The following is an 18025-nucleotide window of genomic DNA, read 5'->3' as shown; positions in this document are numbered from 1 at the left end:
TTACTCCACTGGAAGTGCAACCTAAAGGTCACTTTATCATGTTTACTCCACTGGAAGTGCAACCTAAAGGTCACTTTATCATGTTTACTCCACTGGAAGTGCAACCTAAAGGTCACTTTATCATGTTTACTCCACTGGAAGTGCAACCTAAAGGTCACTTTGGTTTGCACTTCCAGAGAAAGCTACACGATTTCTTCACCACATGGCAGAACTGAGAGAAGACTGTGTTCATAATCCACACAGTTTCTACTGCTGCCAATATGCAGTGGAGTAGTATTTTAATATAACTGAATAACTCTCTCCTCCCTCCCTCACAGTGCGGCTCCATGACAGCATCTCAGAAGAAGGATTCCACTATCTGGTCTTTGACTTGTAAGTGCAGGATTTTTATTTTGCACATCACATTTCGTTACATTTCAGACACCAACGGGACCATCTACATGGGTAAACACAAGCTGAGCACATCTTTACGTCTCGCTCAGGAGAGGTAGAAGCTGACAGCTGCCTGTCACCACGGCACCATGGGAGATTAAACGCAGCGCGTCCACCTCCTCTTTGCTCCATCTGTTTCAGCAACACCCTCGCCAGGTTCACACAGACAGCAGAGACATATGACACATTCCATCATATAGGATCATATACCTCAGCTTCAAATATAAGTATTAAAGAAGGGAGATAACATTGCTCTCTCATATCTTTTTACTTAGCATTGTATTATGTGGCGCATCAAAACATCTGCCATTGAAAGAGCCTTAAATACCAAATATAAATACATTAATGTCCAACCTTAGTTAAATTGTATGTTTTTTTCCCCTGCCATGTAATACAGATGTGCTGTGTAAAGTAAAGCACTACCCAAATGATCATTCATGTGGGCCAGATTTCTTCTGGAAAGAGTCATTTCACAGTTTAAGTCCTCATGCTCAGTTTACTATAATTGCATGTTATTTAATATTGCTCAAACCAACATTTCAGTGACAAAGTCTAACTAGTAAGTCAACATGACCTTGCTGCTTGGTTTCCTTTCCCAATGTGTTGTTATGAAGCAGAACATGTGACTTGTCCGCCTCATTTCCTCCAGCATGAATCATTACAGAGTAAATAACTTAAAAATGAAACGTACTTTTGGTATGTTGGTATTTAATTTAGTCTTCACTTCCTGCCTGTACATGTGCTTTTTATTTAATTCATCATCTTCTGTGGCATTCACATTTTTCAATGTGTTAATGAAGCAGTCAGTCTGGTTTCCTCATTGTAACCCGAGCATCCTTTAATTCTCTCTCCATGACTTCCCCTCCCTTCCACCGCCCTGTCTGCGGATGTTCAGTCTAACCTGGCAGCCAGAAAGGAAATGGCTTCAAATGTATATGAAACGCTGGTGATCTGACTGAGGGGCAATAAGAAAGAGAAGCGGGTGTTCTTTGCTAAAAAACACCACCCAGACAGAAACCCTTTCTCAAGATGATGTGTGATAAGGTCAGTGGGCAAATTAAACATGAACGGTCTTAACTTTTTATTTATTGAGAAAGTGGAAGACCTGTCAAATATTGGGAGAACATGCTGGCTCAGAGAGAATAATAATGTTAACTCGAGTGAACAAAACCCCCAAAGTCATTCAAAGTCCCTGAAGACTCATCAGAGTGGTCATGTCTTCCACAGGTCATGGACAAGAGAGAAGTTCTTTCCTGAGAATATATTTCCAGTCATTCTCCATGTTTTGAGCAACTTGACCCACTGGCCTACTTTTGTAAAGTGTTGACACATGTAAAAGGTAACTCCATTGAAGTCTACACATGTAGATCAGTTTATTGATATGGTTATTAGGGCCAGTAGACATGTAATATTCAGACATATCCTGGCCTTTAAATTTCAGAAAACACTGGATCCCATCAACTGCTTTCATTAGACCCTCCCCTCCTAGGAAGGAACTTTTCTCTGAGACAGTTGAAGTGTAGATAACCTAACCTGATAGTCTGACTCTATCAGACTTTGGGTAGAAGCCGCTACGTATCACAAGGCAAAGGCTGTGTTAGGCAAGAGTGTGGTGCTGGGATTCCATCATGATACAGGGGTTATCATTCAATACATATTGCGATACAAACTGTATTTGCATTCGTCACAGTCGCTGTAACATCCCACGTCATGGCACTATACCTTTTGTGCACTCTGAGCCGCTGACTTCCAACAACATCCAACATCTATTTCACAAGAGCACCGGGCTGCATCCTGTGCTCAACTCTGTGGAGAGAGTTCTGTCTCTGCCAGACGGATGCCTAACTGATGACATCATCAGGAATATTTTCTTCTATTTGGCTCTTAGCCATAACCTCGTGGAAAGACATGGAAGCCTCTTCCAGCTGAATAAACAATGTCCACATACCTTATGACCACATCTGCTGAAAGTCATTTCACCATCTAGGCAAAAAAACACAACATCCTTCTTTTGCCCCAGTTGGTAAGAAACACAAGATATGATCTTGATGTGTTAATGTGCAACGTTATCATGCCTTTTTCCCTCTCCAGACGCAGAGAGGAACAGCTGTGATGTATTTTCTTTCCAACTTTGCATCTCTCATTCTGTCACTTCCTTTCTCTCTCCTCCAGAGTTACTGGTGGAGAGTTGTTTGAGGACATTGTTGCCAGGGAGTACTACAGCGAAGCCGACGCCAGGTCAGTGTAGAGCTCGGTGTTGATATTTCTGAATTAAGGATATAAATGTGATACAAAACCCATTTAGACTACTTTGGCATCAAAGGCGTATTCAAGCAGACACGCACTATAGAACAAAACAATATCCATGCATATCATGAGATTGCATATGACCTGCTTTTATGTGAATTACACACACTCATACAGGCCCTCTTCATACTGCAGAGGACTAGTGTTTCCTGCTGTGCTGCTTTTGATATGCCTTTTATTGCCAAAACCTTCTGCATGTTGTGTTCTACCTTTGGTCTTTTGATTGTGGATCTATTTCCCCCAATTTCACCTTCTGACCAGCTATTCAAATCCACTCAAAAATAGAACCCTCTGATGTTGTTTGTACAGTAAAGCTTTATTCTTTATCCCAGAGCCTTTCCATTCATGGATCATCTAAGATTTGTAATTACCTGGATCCCAGTTTAACTTTCTACTGCAGCGGCATCATTTGTCATCTGTAGTCTAACTCTTTTAACATCAGCTTCCTGCTTGTTCATTTAGGCAAACAAAGACCGCTTTATGTGTGAAGGATCTGGATTCTGTATTGTGGTGGCTTTTATTGATTTCTAAGACACACATCTGACAAAGAACATGCATGTGTATTTTTCTCTACTTTTCAACAATGCGTTTTCCTTCCAAGAGTGACGTGTGAAGATAAAAAACAATGTGGTGTCTGTGTGGTAACCCGGATGTGGTTACCCTAGCTTAGCATAACGACTGGGCATGGGGACACAGTTCACACATACACCAACAAGATCACTGATTAACCCTTGGTTCATGTACATAAAGAGGATATCACTGTGGTGGTTCCAGGGCAAGTTATGAGTTTGAAATATTTCCTCTTCAGCTAACAGCTGGGTGCAGTGATTGTCTGCAGAATCTGAGAATCTTGTCCTGTACCTGAACTTGTGTTCCACTGTGTCTGGCAGCCTGCATTATAGTTCACATAGAAATGTGCTGCATGAGCTTTTGTTTGTTAAGAAAAAGATTGGGCATCTTAATCTCCAGGCTAGCTGTTCCCCCTTTGCACCCAGTCTTTATGCTAAGCTAGGCTAACATCATCTTGACTCCAGCTCTGTACTCATGAGATTGATATTAATCTTCTCGTCGCACTCCTGAAGAGAAAGTGAATCAGAGCGTTGAACTATTCCTTTAAATCTTCCTTTTGTCGATCAGGTGTTTGTTGTTGTTGTTGTTGTTGTTGTTGTTGTTTCATGTGTTTGGTGTGTTTGGCCTGTTCCTGTGTTTCCTGACATTTACCTGTTCTCCCTCTTCCTCTCCTTTTTGCTTCTGGCCGGTCTCTTTCTCCTCCACAGTCACTGCATACAGCAGATTCTAGAAAGTGTAAATCATTGCCACGTAAATGGCATAGTGCACAGGGACCTTAAGGTTAGTAAGTGACGACAGTCACGGCTCAAAGACAAAGGCTTGCCCACCTGCGGCCCCTTGCCTCGCTCCTCCACTGCCTGACCAATCCACCAATAAACCACACCCCTCCTCCACCAGTCACCCCCACACGCCGTGTCTTTAAATCCTCCTGCTGCAGGGCATTGTGGGCAGGTTGGCTGGAGAGGAGGCGGTAGGTGGTGTACTATGGGGGGCGTCTGCCCCCCCTGTATGCCAGAGCACAAAGTGCATGTAGCATCTGTCCAACACCGTGCTCTGACAGCCACTGAGAGGAGGAGGAGGAAGAAGAACAATGTGTGGCTTTGGACACCTGTATACATGGATGAAAACTTGTGTTCCAAATTCTGACACTAAATGTGTCCCAGTAGCACAGGTTTGGGGTTTCTAATCAGATCACGGATCTGTGCTGTGTTTAACCTAAAGCCCCTCCACCATCACCATGACATCAGAAATGATGAACATGGATCAGACTCTTATAGGATGTGGCTCCGTCTACATTAGGGCTGTTTGAGGGAATTATGTCATATCTCCTTCCTCAGATTAGGTTAATTAATTTATAGTTTTGATGGTCTACATCGGACTATTTTAAAACTAGATGTTAATGTCAAGCATCATAATCACAACCCACATACTGTATGTTAAAGAGCACACATGTCATTTCTTTTCAACATGACAGCTGCCAGCTGTGTAGGAACCTCTTCCACAAAGACTCGAGCTAGCTGCTGACTCAGGACCAGTCCTACACTTTTCCTGCAAAACATGGCCAAAGTATCTCTGATCTAATGCAGACATTAAACGCCCTGAGTCTATACTCCAAACACTCATAAATAGTATCACATTTTCATTCATGTCATTTCAAGGAATCAGGAACCGAGTCCCAGCTTCCTGCAGCTCTCTGTCTCCCTCCTCAGCCTCTCAGCTGGCCAGGGCCTAACACCACTTCCATTTGGGGACTCGGGGAGACAACTGGCCGTGTTGTCACAGTTGGAGATAATTACAAAAATTACACCTTTTGTCAGCTGGTTGCCGTGGCAGCACAGATACACATTTTGAATATGGAGTAGATGGTCGCTGCACAGTCTCTCTGCCTACAAGGCCAGTGGCTCCCCGAGTGTCAAAGCCAGCTCAGCCACAGACAGTGAGTGGTAGCTTGTCACTAACCAATGGCCCCCTGGTGTTTGCATGCAGTCATTGCATTCAGCAGATCCTAGAGGCTGTGCTCCACTGCCACCAGATGGGCGTGGTCCACCGCGACCTCAAGGTAAGTCCACTCACCGTAAAGATCTTTTCCGTGTTGTCCTGTGGGCCCACACAACATGCCCTCCACTGTGTCTTCTTCTTTACACATCGTTTGAAAATCATATTGCACCATTACTTCCCCAATTCACTTTGAGATGTGATCTCATATCTTCCAGTCATGTTTGGATAAACTGTCAAACTCACTCCTCCACTGGGCAGATTGTCCACTTGCCCCCACAATGCCTCAGTGTTAATGGGCCTGAATGAGGCTGTCCGTCCTCCAGGTAGTCTGCAGCTGTAAACAGCAGGGCTGTCTGTAGATGGCCTTGTTACAAAGTGTCTGGAAAACAGCTGAGAGCTTAATCTTTTTTATATCTTAATATTGATTTTATTCAAAACACATTCAGGCAAATATTATTTATATTCATGACAATAGAGCATCTATTGTGCATCTGGATGTTCAGTGTTTTATATAAATGAAAACAATTTCAATAATACACAAAAGTGAGTCATCGTGGAAAACGGCCAAGGCAGCATCTGTGAACCACATCCTGGCAAAAGGACTGCCAGAGTCCTTTGCTGCCTGGTTCTCCAGTTTCTACGACACGTTTTATAATGTTGACCTGTCTGATTCTGTATTTAGGCATCAACTAACGGAACAAGCACTACACACACTGCTGAGTGGGGATAGGTACCCAAACCTGCTATTAAACAGGCACAGATGCTAAATAATTATTAGTATTGAAAACACTGACGTTAGTGGTTCTTTTACTTTTAAAGGTTTGGTTTATTTAATCCTCACGCTGCAGTATGCATCTCCTCGGCTTTCTGTGTCAGGGCTGAGCTCCTCCAACTACACACACACACACACACACACACACACACACACACACACACAGCAAAGTCAATAACAGCAGACCAGAGGGGGTTGGGTGGACAAGGGAAGATTACTCGAGTCTAAGTGATGACATCTACGCTTTTTAATGTTGCAAAACAACCGTGACCATCATAAAGCCAATACGTTATTCATCAGCATATTGTGCTCTGCCTGCAGTCTCTCATCCGCCACAGCGCGCTAGCTTGGATAGCATCAACTTCCTAGAAACAAGCTAAAGCTAAAGCTGCCTGTCTGCAGTCCAACGGTTTATCTTAGTGTGTCATCTTACACATCTTGTAAACATCTCTAGCTGAGACAAAGCAGCTGCTCATCTCTGACCAGCGGTACCTGCAGGCAGTGAATCCCACCAAAGGGAGGAGGACAGATACTGATTGATGTCTGTGTTGTCCATTCTGTATAGACTTCACTCAGGAATAAGATTTTTTGATATTTGAATTTGTTTCCTAGATATTATTTAGTTTATATAGTGACGTTGCTGTTGTCCATATCACTTTTGCTGTTTCAGAAAAAAACCTTTAGTTATATTTGAAATAAAGATATATATTCGGATCCTGTAATAACCAATAAGTATATACATATGATACCCATCCGTACTGCTGAGTCCCTCTCTGTAGCCAGAGACACAGTGGGGGGGAACCCTTTGCTCACTGTAGACTACAGTACACTCTTATACGACAACGTTGAGCAGATCGCATACATCGCTACTTGTTATTGAGTTTGATGCAAGTGTGTTTTATGAAGCCTTCCAGCCCATTGGTCATTGTGGGTTGTATCCATTCAGTCTCTTAGCTGTGGTCTTTGCATACACTGAGTGCACCTTTCTAGTTGTGTTTTAAATTGTCATGCTCAGTGTTAAATGACTGCGACATTGTTTGAATATACGTTTTCTTACAATAAGTAGTTATCTTGCTGGAGTTATTTTCTCTTTAAATACAACTTCCCCTGTTTCCCAACGTGGTTTTGGCTGCATTTGGAGGAGGATGCACCTCCATGTAGGATGCCCACTTTCTAGTAATAACAAAATCTTCTAACTGGGTCGTAGAACTATTTGTTATTTAAGGACACAGATGCAATATGGGGTTATAGTTACTTATCAGATGGACTGTTTGATTGCATTTAAGTAAGGTCAAATGTTTCATCGTGGTGAAATGTCAATTGAACATTAGTGAACATTACGTCCACATTGGTTTCCATCTCTTATGCTGCTTTTTCTGACTGTGGTTTGTTTGTTAAGCTCTGATTTGCTAATCAAATGAACCAGGTGTGTCTAAGGGTTGGTTTATATGCAGCAATAATAAGCTCTGAGTTTGCATTCGCCGACTGCCCTCTCCGCGCTCTGATTGGCTGTTGCCAAGCAGCTGCCCCGGCTCATTGCAGAAACACAAAAGCCAATACAAATACAACCAAAACAAATAGAGCAGAGCAGGGGCACCATGGAAAACACTGTTTGCCACATTGTGTGAGAATTCATGTGATTTTAATTTCTTATGATAATGATGTTGAGGAAACGAACACACAAACATCTGCTCAGGAAAGTATTGCATAGCTTTCTCAATAAAGTTATTGTAAAGCTTGTGTGAAGAGTATGGACACATGAATCAATTCAATTCAATTCAGTTTATTTTGTATAGCCCAATATCACAAATTACAAATTTGCCTCAGAGGGCTTTACAATCTGTACACATACGACATCCCTGACCTTTGACCTCACATCAGATCAGGAAAAACTCCCCAAAAATAACCTTTGACAGGGAAAAAAGGGAAGAAACCTTCAGGAGAACAACAGAGGAGGATCCCTCTCCCCGGATGGATAGATGAATAGATGTCATGTGACCAGATGAACAGAGTTACAGAGTTACATAAACACATTACATGAATATGACAATGTATGAATGGAACTCCAATCCATGAAACAGAAGGAGGTAGAGAGGAGGGGGGGCGGGGCATCAGCAGGGTCAACGCGGGAGGCCGGCTCACCAGCTTCAGACACCTCCAGGTCCAATGGACCCTATGAGACGTGAAGTCACAACGACTCCGGGGAGGAAGCAGAGTTAATAAGGTGCAATGGAGAGATGTAAATTCATCCATAAGGAGAGAGAGAAGAGGAGATAGGTGCTCAGTGTATCCTAAAACATCCCCCAGCAGCCTATAGGCCTATAGCAGCATATCAAGGGGCTGGACCAGGGCAAACCTGATTCAGCCCTAACTATAAGCACTATTAAAGAGGAAAGTCTTAAGTCTATTCTTGAATGAGGTGACTGTGTCTGCCTCCAGGACTGAAAGTGGAAGCTGGTTCCATAAAAGAGGAGCTTGATAACTGAAGGCTCTGGCTCCCATCCTACTTTTTAGGACTCTAGGAACCACAAGTAGCCCCGCATTTAGTGAGCAGCTCTCTAGTGGGGCAATATGGTACTACAAGCTCCTTAAGATATGATGGTGCATCACCAATCAAGGCTTTGTAGGTGAGGAGAAGAATTTTAAATGTGATTCTTGATTTTACAGGGAGCCAGTGCAGAGCAGCTAATACAGGAGTCATGTGATCTCTTTTCTTAGTTTTTGTGAGTACACAAGCTGCAGCATTCTGGATCAACTGGAGGGATTTAAGAGACTTATTAGAGCAGCCTGATAATAAGGAGTTGCAGTAATCTAGTCTGGAAGTAACAAATGCGTGAACCAGCTTTTCTGCATCTTTTTGAGACAAGATGTGCCTGATTTTTGAAATGTTACGTAGATGATAAAATGCAGTCCTTGAGATTTGTTTAACGTGGGAGTTAAAGGACAAGTCTCAGTCGAAGATAAAGCCGAGATTCTTTACAGTGGTGTTGGATGCCAGGGAAATGCCATCTACAGAAACCACATCACCAGATAATTGATCTCTGAGGTGTTCAGGGCCCAGTAAAATAACTTCAGTTTTGTCTGAGTTTAACATCAGGAAGTTGCAGGTCATCCATGTTTTTATGTCTTTAAGACATTCTTGAATTTTAGTGAGCTGGTTGGTCTCCTCTGGTTTGATCCATAGATATAATTGAGTATCGTCTGCATAGCAATGAAAGTTTATGCAGTGTTTCCTGATAATATTGCCCAAAGGAAGCATATATAAGGTAAATAAAATTGGTCCAAGCACAGAACCTTGTGGAACTCTGTGATTAACGTTGGTGGTCATTGAGGCTTCATCGTTTACAAATACAAATTGAGATCGATCTGATAAATAGGATTTAAACCAATTTAGTGTGGTACCTGAAATGCCAATCGACTGATCCAGTCTCTGTAATAGGATGTCATGATCAATGGTGTCGAACGCAGCACTAAGGTCTAATAATACCAGTACGGAGATGAGTCCTTTATCAGCACTAAGGTCTAATAAGACCAGTACAGAGATGAGTCCTTTATCAGCACTAAGGTCTAATAAGACCAGTACAGAGATGAGTCCTTTATCAGCACTAAGGTCTAACAAGACCAGTACAGAGATGAGTCTTTTATCAGCACTAAGGTCTAACAAGACCAGTACAGAGATGAGTCCTTTATCAGCACTAAGGTCTAACAAGACCAGTACAGAGATGAGTCCTTTATCAGCACTAAGGTCTAACAAGACCAGTACAGAGATAAGTCCTTTATCTGATGCATTAGGAGGTCATTAGTAATTTTCACCAGTGCTGTCTCTGTGCTGTGGTGTTTTCTAAATCCTGACTGAAACTCCTCAAATAAACTATTCTGATGTAGGAAGTCACACAACTGATTTGCGACTACTTTCTCAAGGATCTTAGAGAGGAAGGGAAGGTTAGAGATCGGTCTGTATTTAGCCAACACCTCTGGATTAAGAGTGGGCTTTTTTCAGGAGAGGTTTAATTACAGCTACTTTGAAGGAATGTGGTACATGGCCTGTTAGCAAAGACACATTAACAATATCCAGCAGAGAGGTGCCAATTAAAGGCAACACGTCTTTAAGCAGCCTCGTTGGGATGGGGTCTAAGAGACAGGTAGACGGTTTAGAAGTAGAAACCGTTGAGGACAATTGGTCTAGGTTAATGGGAGAAAAGCTATCCAAATATACACCAGGGCATACAGCCGTTTCCAAGGCCACTCCTCTTGATGACAGATCGGCAGTAGTTGAGGGAAAGAGATCATCAATCTTGCCTCTAATAGTTCAAATCTTTTCATTGAAGAAGTTCATGAAGTCATTACTACTGAGGTCTATAGGAATACACGGCTCCACAGAGCTGTGACTCTCTGTCAGCCTGGCTACAGTGCTAAAGAGAACCCTGGGGTTGTTCTTATTTTTCTCTATTACTGATGAGTAATAGGCTGCTCTGGCATTACGGAGAGCCTTTTTATATGTTTTAAGACTATCTCTCCAAACTAAGCGTGATTCTTCCAGATTGGTGGAACGCCATATGCTTTCAAGCTTTCGTGAAGTTTGCTTTAGGTCGCGGGTCTGAGGGTTCTACCAGGGAGCAAACCTCCTTTGCCTCACTTTCTTTTTCTTCAGTGGGGCTATCGAGTCTAGTGTCATTCTCAGTGAGCCTGTAGCACTATCGACAATATGATCAATCTGGGACGGACTAAAGTTAGCACAGGAGTCCTCCGTCACATTGAGACGTGGTATTGAATCAAATGCAGAAGGAATCGCTTCTTTAAATTTAGCTACAGCACTGTCAGTTAGACATCTGGTGTAGAAACTTTTGACTAACGGTGTATACTCAGGGAGTATAAACTCAAAAGTTATGAGGTAATGGTCTGACAGAAGAGGGTTCTGTGGGAAGACCTCCAAATGCTCAATGTCAATGCCATATGTAAGAACAAGGTCGAGGGTGTGGCCAAAGCAGTGAATGGGTTTCTGTACTCTCTGACAGAAGCCAATCAAGTCCAACAATGAGATAAATGCAGCACTAAGGCAATCATTATCAATATCCACATGAATATTAAAATCTCCTACAATAATAACCTTATCAGTTTTAAGGACTAAACTTGATAAAAACTACGATATAAATTCTGAATATGGACCTGGTGGCCGGTACAGTATAACAAATAGGATTGGCTGTAATGTTTTACAGGTTGGATGTGAAAGACTAAGAACAAGGCTTTCAAATGAGTTGTAGTTTAGTTTAGGTTTAGGATTCATTAATAGGCTTGAGTCAAAGATGGCTGCTACTCCACCTCCTCGGCCGGTGCCTCGAGGAATGTGAGTATTAATATGACTTGGAGGAGTTGATTCATTTAGGCTGACATATTCTTCATTGCTCAGCCAGGTTTCAGTAAGACACAATAAATCAATGTGATTGTCTGATATTAAATCATTTACTAATACAGCTTTAGATGACAGAGATCTAATATTTAGGAGTCCACATTTAATTATCCTGTTTTGTTGCACTGTTGCAGTAGTGATGTTAACCTGTATGAGTTTATTTTGAATGACTCCTCTTCTGGTTACTTTTGATTTAATTAATTTAAGTGGCCGTGGGACAGACACAGTCTCTATAGAGTTAAGGTTAAGGGTGGGTAACTGCTCCAATGGAAGTGCAGAGAAGGGTGGAAGACTACAACTCTGCTTCTGCTTGCTGATCTGAACTCTGGGTCATGGATTAAGTCCGTTAATCAACTTCGCCAGGTTCGCAGAAATGAGACGCGCTCCATCCCAAGTGGGATGAATGCCGTCTGGACTCATCAGATCAGGCTTTCCCCAGAAAGTCCTCCAGTTATCTATGTAGCCCACATTGTTTGCTGGGCACCACCTGGACAACCAGCGGTTGAATGACGACATGCGGCTATACATGTCATCATTGATCAGATTGGGGAGAGGGCCAGAGAAAACTACGGTGTCCGACATTGTCTTGGCATAAGCACACACCGATTCCACATTAATTTTAGTGACCTCCGACCGCCGCAGTCGGGAGTCATTACCGCCGGCGTGTATTATAATCTTACTGTAACTACGCTCATCTTTAGCCAGCAGTTTTAAACCAGATTCAATGTCGCCCGCTCTGGCCCCCGGGATGCATATGACTTTGGTCCCTGGCTTCCCTATCTTCACGTTTCTGACTATGGAGCTACCTATAACCAGAGTGGGTTTCTCAGTGGGTGCGTCGCTGAGTGGGGAAAACTGGTTCGAAACGTGAAGAGGTTGGCGGTGCTCAGTGGGCTTCTGTTTAGACTTAAAACCCCTTCGAACAGTCACCCAGCCATCCGGCTGCTCGGGGGCTGCCGGGGGACAGCTAACAGAGGCTAATGCTACAGGCTCCGCACCGGCTATGGGGGGTGGCGAGCTAACTAGCGTAACTGTCTGAGCTTCGATGGTGCGGAGCCGTGCATCTAACCCACTTAGAACTGCCCCCAACCAGCAAATGAACTACACTTGTTGCATGTACCGTTATCATTAAGAGAGGCAGAGGAATAGCTCTACATGAGACACTCTGAGCAAGAGGGAGGGGGAGAAGAAGACATCGCAAGATGCTAAACTGGCAACCGGAAGTGATGCAATACGCTTACCGGAAGAGAGAGAGCGATGCGTTCAGGAACCTCCCTCTGCTTAACCTCTCAGCTTCCATGCTGTAGTCACGTATCGTAACTTTTTGTGAAGCGGTAAATGCACATTCTGCTACAGAACATGAACATACAGTCAGGGTCATAAGTATTTGCACTGTGACACCATTTGTCAAATTGTTGCCTCTTTACACAACTCCAAAGGATTGAATTAAAGCTGAAAGTCTACACTTCAACCAAATATTGACTGCTTCAGTTCAAATCCTTTGGAGTTGTGTAAAGAGGCAACATTTTGACAAATGGTGTCACAGTGCAAATACTTATGGCCCTGACTGTATAACATATATGTGTGGCCAATGTAGTTTTGAGCTGCTATCTTTGACAAGTTATGAATCTGTACTGGAGGCTGATGATGGAATAACACCTTTCTCAGACACTCTTTTAATTTGTCACAAGCCGTAGTTTACTGACTTGTCTTATGCTGCATTCACATGACAACATCATTTTAGTGAACAAGAGCAGGTCTGCACAATTAGATGAGGCCAGCAGAGGTAATGGTGCACAGCATTGCACTCCAAAGTTAATATTTATACTTTTTGCCATTCTCCGCAACAAACTTTACAATTGGAAGTTAAGTAGCTCCCTCACACCGGTAACAGTTGTTTAAGTTTGCAATCAAATGTTCTCAGAAAGCTGGATTTTATAGCTTTCAGCATTACTAGAGTATGCACATAAAATAGAACACAACATAATTGTATTTCTTATATTCCATCACCAGTGCTATTTCCCTATCTCTCTAATTCTGGTCTAAAAGTAAATGTAAGTTAAGTACTAGGAAGAGTTGGATAATCTGGGAGATTCTCCTTTGAGATAAAGATGTTAAAACCTGGGGAGAATTTGTGTGTTTGCCAGCAAAGAATTTGTGTGCGTTGCCAGCAAGTTCAGTTTGTGCTTTTGTCAGTAATATTAGTCCTCCAGACCGAAGCAGAACCCCAGCCTGGTTTAGCCGGCCAATAATTCTATTAACATGAGTAATACAGAATCCAATTACAGCAATTACACACAGTAGCAAGGAGCATACGTCCTGATCAATTTGATATTAACTGCACATTGCAGAAACCCAGACATGTATTTGAGTAAGTATGTATACCCAGAAAATATCGTACGATATACTGTAATGGATGTTAACAACCAACGGGTAATAACATAATTGTACACTTTGCTCCACGAACAAAAAAACTGGCTGGTCATCTGACGTCCTAGTCAGACCACCTTTTAGCAATATCAATGTGTTCCTAGCTCTTGACATTTGATTTGGTAATAAATTGTTAACAAACAGAAATCATGGGCAAAATGACCAAAATGAGAGCCAAGTTGAGGGTAAGACAATGGTGAGAAATGGTGTTTGTATTGGGCGGATGGTGGGGAGCGCTTGAATCTTCCCTCTCTCTCTTTTCCCTTTAGCCTACTTTCCTTCCCCCTTCCTGAACTGCACGCCATGCTCGACTAACTGCCCAAGCACCCTTCAAATATTAACATTGACTGATGAATCCAATTGAATGAAATATCTGATGCCTTCTGGAATGAAAACCTCAAACAGTATTAAAAAGCATGTGTAGGCAGCCATCATTCCTTCTTGGCCTCTTCTACATCTATTTTCACTCTTGCATACATTCATTTTCAATATCCAGTATGTAGTAAAAGACGAAGAAAAACAAGCTAGTGGGTTTGCCTTGATGTCCAGTCAGTCCAGTTGGAGGAAATGCTTAACAACCAGGGGGACCACTGTTTTTAAGATAACTGGGTATATTTGGTGTAAGATAAATGCAGCTTCACTTGTATTGTTAACGCATTACAGTCATTCTGAATCATCTCACATTTGGCTGCATCACGGAAACCGCTTTGAAAATGTCAGCGAATACATTATTTATCCTCTCGGAACATTTGATGAAGCTCCTCCTGCTGGGGTTGGGCATGAGTCACTGTTCGCCTCTCTGAACCAATTCACACACGTCCAATTCAACTGCAGCCCGCCAGCCTCTTGCTGAATGACATCCACCTGTGCTGCTGGCCGGAAGTCTGCTGTGGCTCCTGCCTGACTCATGTTCAGGTTCAGTCGAGACTTTGCGTGTGTGTGGAGTCTGGACTCTGACTCCAGACGACGTGTATCCTTCAGATTGGACAGCTGCTTCAGTTGGTCTCTAGTTCTGCTATTAGTCCCAACTGCTCAAACTCCCTGCAAGACATCCGTCCTTAATGTTAATGTTATCACTCTGTGAACTCTAACAGCCCTTTCTGCTGCTTAAAAGCCTGTATGCTGGCCGTTATAAAACCACAACAAAGTCTTAGAGGCTTTACCTCAGTCATGATTATTTTCATGTTCCAATGATATCACTGTATTTGCGTAAGGTGCTGAACGTTTCTTTTCTGTCTCTCTTCACTTCAAGCCAGAAAATTTACTCTTAGCCAGCAAGTTGAAGGGGGCAGCAGTCAAACTGGCAGATTTTGGCCTTGCTATTGAGGTGCAGGGAGACCAGCAGGCATGGTTCGGTGAGTACATGCAACTTTCTAAATCAGTTTGTCATGAATGGATGAACCCTTGGAGTTTTCACTCCTTTTATTTACAGGCTTATACATAATGATCATGATATCAATCAATGGGAATCTCTGATGGATCCTATTTCACACCTCTCTAAATGTTTTTCATTCATACACTTTTTCTCAGAGAAGGCCTTACTGAGCTGACTAAAGAAAACGGAACAATTGAGAATGTTGTCCTAGTTTTGTATTTCCTTAAATGGCAAAATCCAATGAACTTCTTCAATTATGCCATTTTACTAATGGCGCCCTGTGTACCTATTTAAAGGGACTAGGTGTGCCACTGCTCTCGGCTCTTTCATCAACTTTGGATTGCACATATTTCAGTCCTATTTCTTCTCCATATTCCCTGTAGAACAGAGACATAATTGGACTAATCCCCCAGCTGCAGCCTCCATCTGGAAGCAGTTCACTTTATCTTTTGACTTTACTACTAGTCCTACTACATATCAAAGGGTCTGCTGCTACTTTAAGGCTTTTTAGTTTCAAGTAAATGTTGCGGCACACAAGCCAAACTACATAACTACAAAGGTTTTCCTTGGAGCTTGTTAACCTTGGCTCATAAACACAACTTTATGGGACCCCTAATCCTTAGTTACTGGGAAATGCTTTGTTTTTAGAAGAGGGTCCTAAAGAGCTTTTGATAGACTTCGACATACAGCAACTTGAGAATTCCTCGTCGGGCTAAACAAATGAATTAGTTAGTGGCATTTAAAAACTTTTCTTAAAATAGAGTGTGTTTATGTGTGCGTGTGTTCCAGGTTTTGCCGGTACACCGGGGTACCTGTCTCCAGAGGTGCTGAGGAAAGATGCATACGGCAAGCCAGTAGACATGTGGGCCTGTGGTAAGAACCTTGGCTAACTGAGGCTTGTTGATTTGGGGGAAACCAAGGGATGCAGCTGCTTATTTATACACAGACATCATGGCATGAAACGTTGAAATAATAAATGAACGGGAAGGATCATAGATGTATGAGAAGTGGCCAAATCCACACATTACACACACTTCTGATGGGCCAGGCCACCTGGACCTGAGATATCAAACAGCCATGCTCTTTTCAACACACCTGTGCTGACTCATTGAGTCCACATACACAATAGCTGGTGTTGTGTTTGTGGTCAGCCTGTGTCGTCCTCAGATAGAGGCCCTTTTATCTTTTCCTGGAAACCGTACAGCCAATCAAAAAACACCTTCTCTTGTAACACCAGCAAACACAAGCACTTAGTGTGTGTCTGTTACCCCACTAGTCTTCATTAAGAAATCCTAAATAAATCCTTATCTTAATATGGTGGTCCGGAGACATCTTCACCAATTTGACAACACATGCACAGCATTTATAAAAAGATCCTTCAAACAGAGAAAACACAACCAAATACGGAAAAGTACTTCAAATAGAGAAAACACAACCAAAATCAGAAATGTATTTCAAATAGAAAAAACACAACCAAATACAGAAATGTATTTCAAATATTGAAAACACAACCAAATACAGAAATGTATTTCAAATAGAGAAAACACAACCAAAAACAGAAATGTACTTCAAATAGAGAAAACACAACCAAATACAGAAATGTACTTCAAATAGAGAAAACACAACCAAATACAGAAATGTATTTCAAATAGAGAAAACACAACCAAATACAGAAATGTATTTCAAATAGAGAAAACACAACCAAATACAGAAATGTACTTCAAATAGAGAAAACACAACCAAATACAGAAATGTACTTCAAATAGAGAAAACACAACCAAATACAGAAATGTATTTCAAATAGAGAAAACACAACCAAAAACAGAAATGTATTTCAAATAGAAAAAACACAACCAAATACAGAAATGCATTTCAAATATTGAAAACACAACCAAATACAGAAATGTATTTCAAATAGAGAAAACACAACCAAATACAGAAATCTACTTCAAAGAGAGAAAACACAACCAAATACAAATAGAGAAAACACAACCAAATACAGAAAGGTACTTCAAATAGAGAAAACACAACTAAATACAAATAGAGAAAACACAACCAAATACAGAAATGTATTTCAAATAGAGAAAACACAACCAAATACAGAAAGGTACTTCAAATAGAGAAAACACAACCAAATACAAATAGAGAAAACACAACCAAATACAGAAAGTGTTTCAATTAGAGAAAACACAACCAAATACAAATAGAGAAAACACAACCAAATACAGAAATGTGTTTCTAATAGAAAAAACACAACCAAATACAGAAATGTATTTCAAATAGAGAAAACACAACCAAATACAGAAATGTATTTCAAATAGAGAAAACACAACCAAATACAGAAATCTACTTCAAAGAGAGAAAACACAACCAAATACAAATAGAGAAAACACAACTAAATACAGAAATGTATTTCAAATAGAAAAAACACAACCAAATACAGAAATGTATTTCAAATAGAAAAAACACAACCAAATACAGAAATGTATTTCAAATAGAGAAAACACAACTAAATACAGAAATGTATTTCAAATAGAGAAAACACAACCAAATACAAAAATGTGTTTCAAATAGAGAAAACACAACCAAATACAAATATGTTTCAAATAGAGAAAACACAACCAAATACAGAAATGTACTTCAAATAGAGAAAACACAACCAAATACAGAAATGTGTTTCTAATAGAAAAAACACAACCAAATACAAAAATGTATTTCAAATAGAGAAAACACA

At 41.4% G+C, this 18025-nt stretch overlaps 1 protein-coding gene across 4 annotated transcripts in view; it reads left to right on the top strand.

The window, feature by feature from the left end:
- Positions 1 to 18025, top strand: part of camk2d1 (calcium/calmodulin-dependent protein kinase (CaM kinase) II delta 1) — a 65795-nt gene that overhangs the window by 21781 nt on the left and 25989 nt on the right. For 2 of the 4 annotated variants that reach the window (XM_034557297.1, XM_034557295.1), the window contains exons 4-8: positions 318 to 372; positions 2605 to 2670; positions 5296 to 5368; positions 15169 to 15271; positions 16081 to 16164. In XM_034557297.1, coding sequence (XP_034413188.1) covers positions 318 to 372; positions 2605 to 2670; positions 5296 to 5368; positions 15169 to 15271; positions 16081 to 16164 — 381 coding nt within the window. Of the gene's footprint in view, positions 1 to 317; positions 373 to 2604; positions 2671 to 4016; positions 4090 to 5295; positions 5369 to 15168; positions 15272 to 16080; positions 16165 to 18025 lie in introns of all 4 variants that reach the window. The other 2 variants (XM_034557298.1, XM_034557294.1) reach the window with 1 other exon arrangement.

Source organism: Cyclopterus lumpus, chromosome 18, assembly GCF_009769545.1.
Source record: "Cyclopterus lumpus isolate fCycLum1 chromosome 18, fCycLum1.pri, whole genome shotgun sequence".
In the NCBI taxonomy this organism is placed as follows: domain Eukaryota; kingdom Metazoa; phylum Chordata; class Actinopteri; order Perciformes; family Cyclopteridae; genus Cyclopterus; species Cyclopterus lumpus.
The sequence above is the reverse complement of the archived record's forward strand: the minus strand, read 5'-3'. Positions and strand labels throughout refer to the sequence as shown.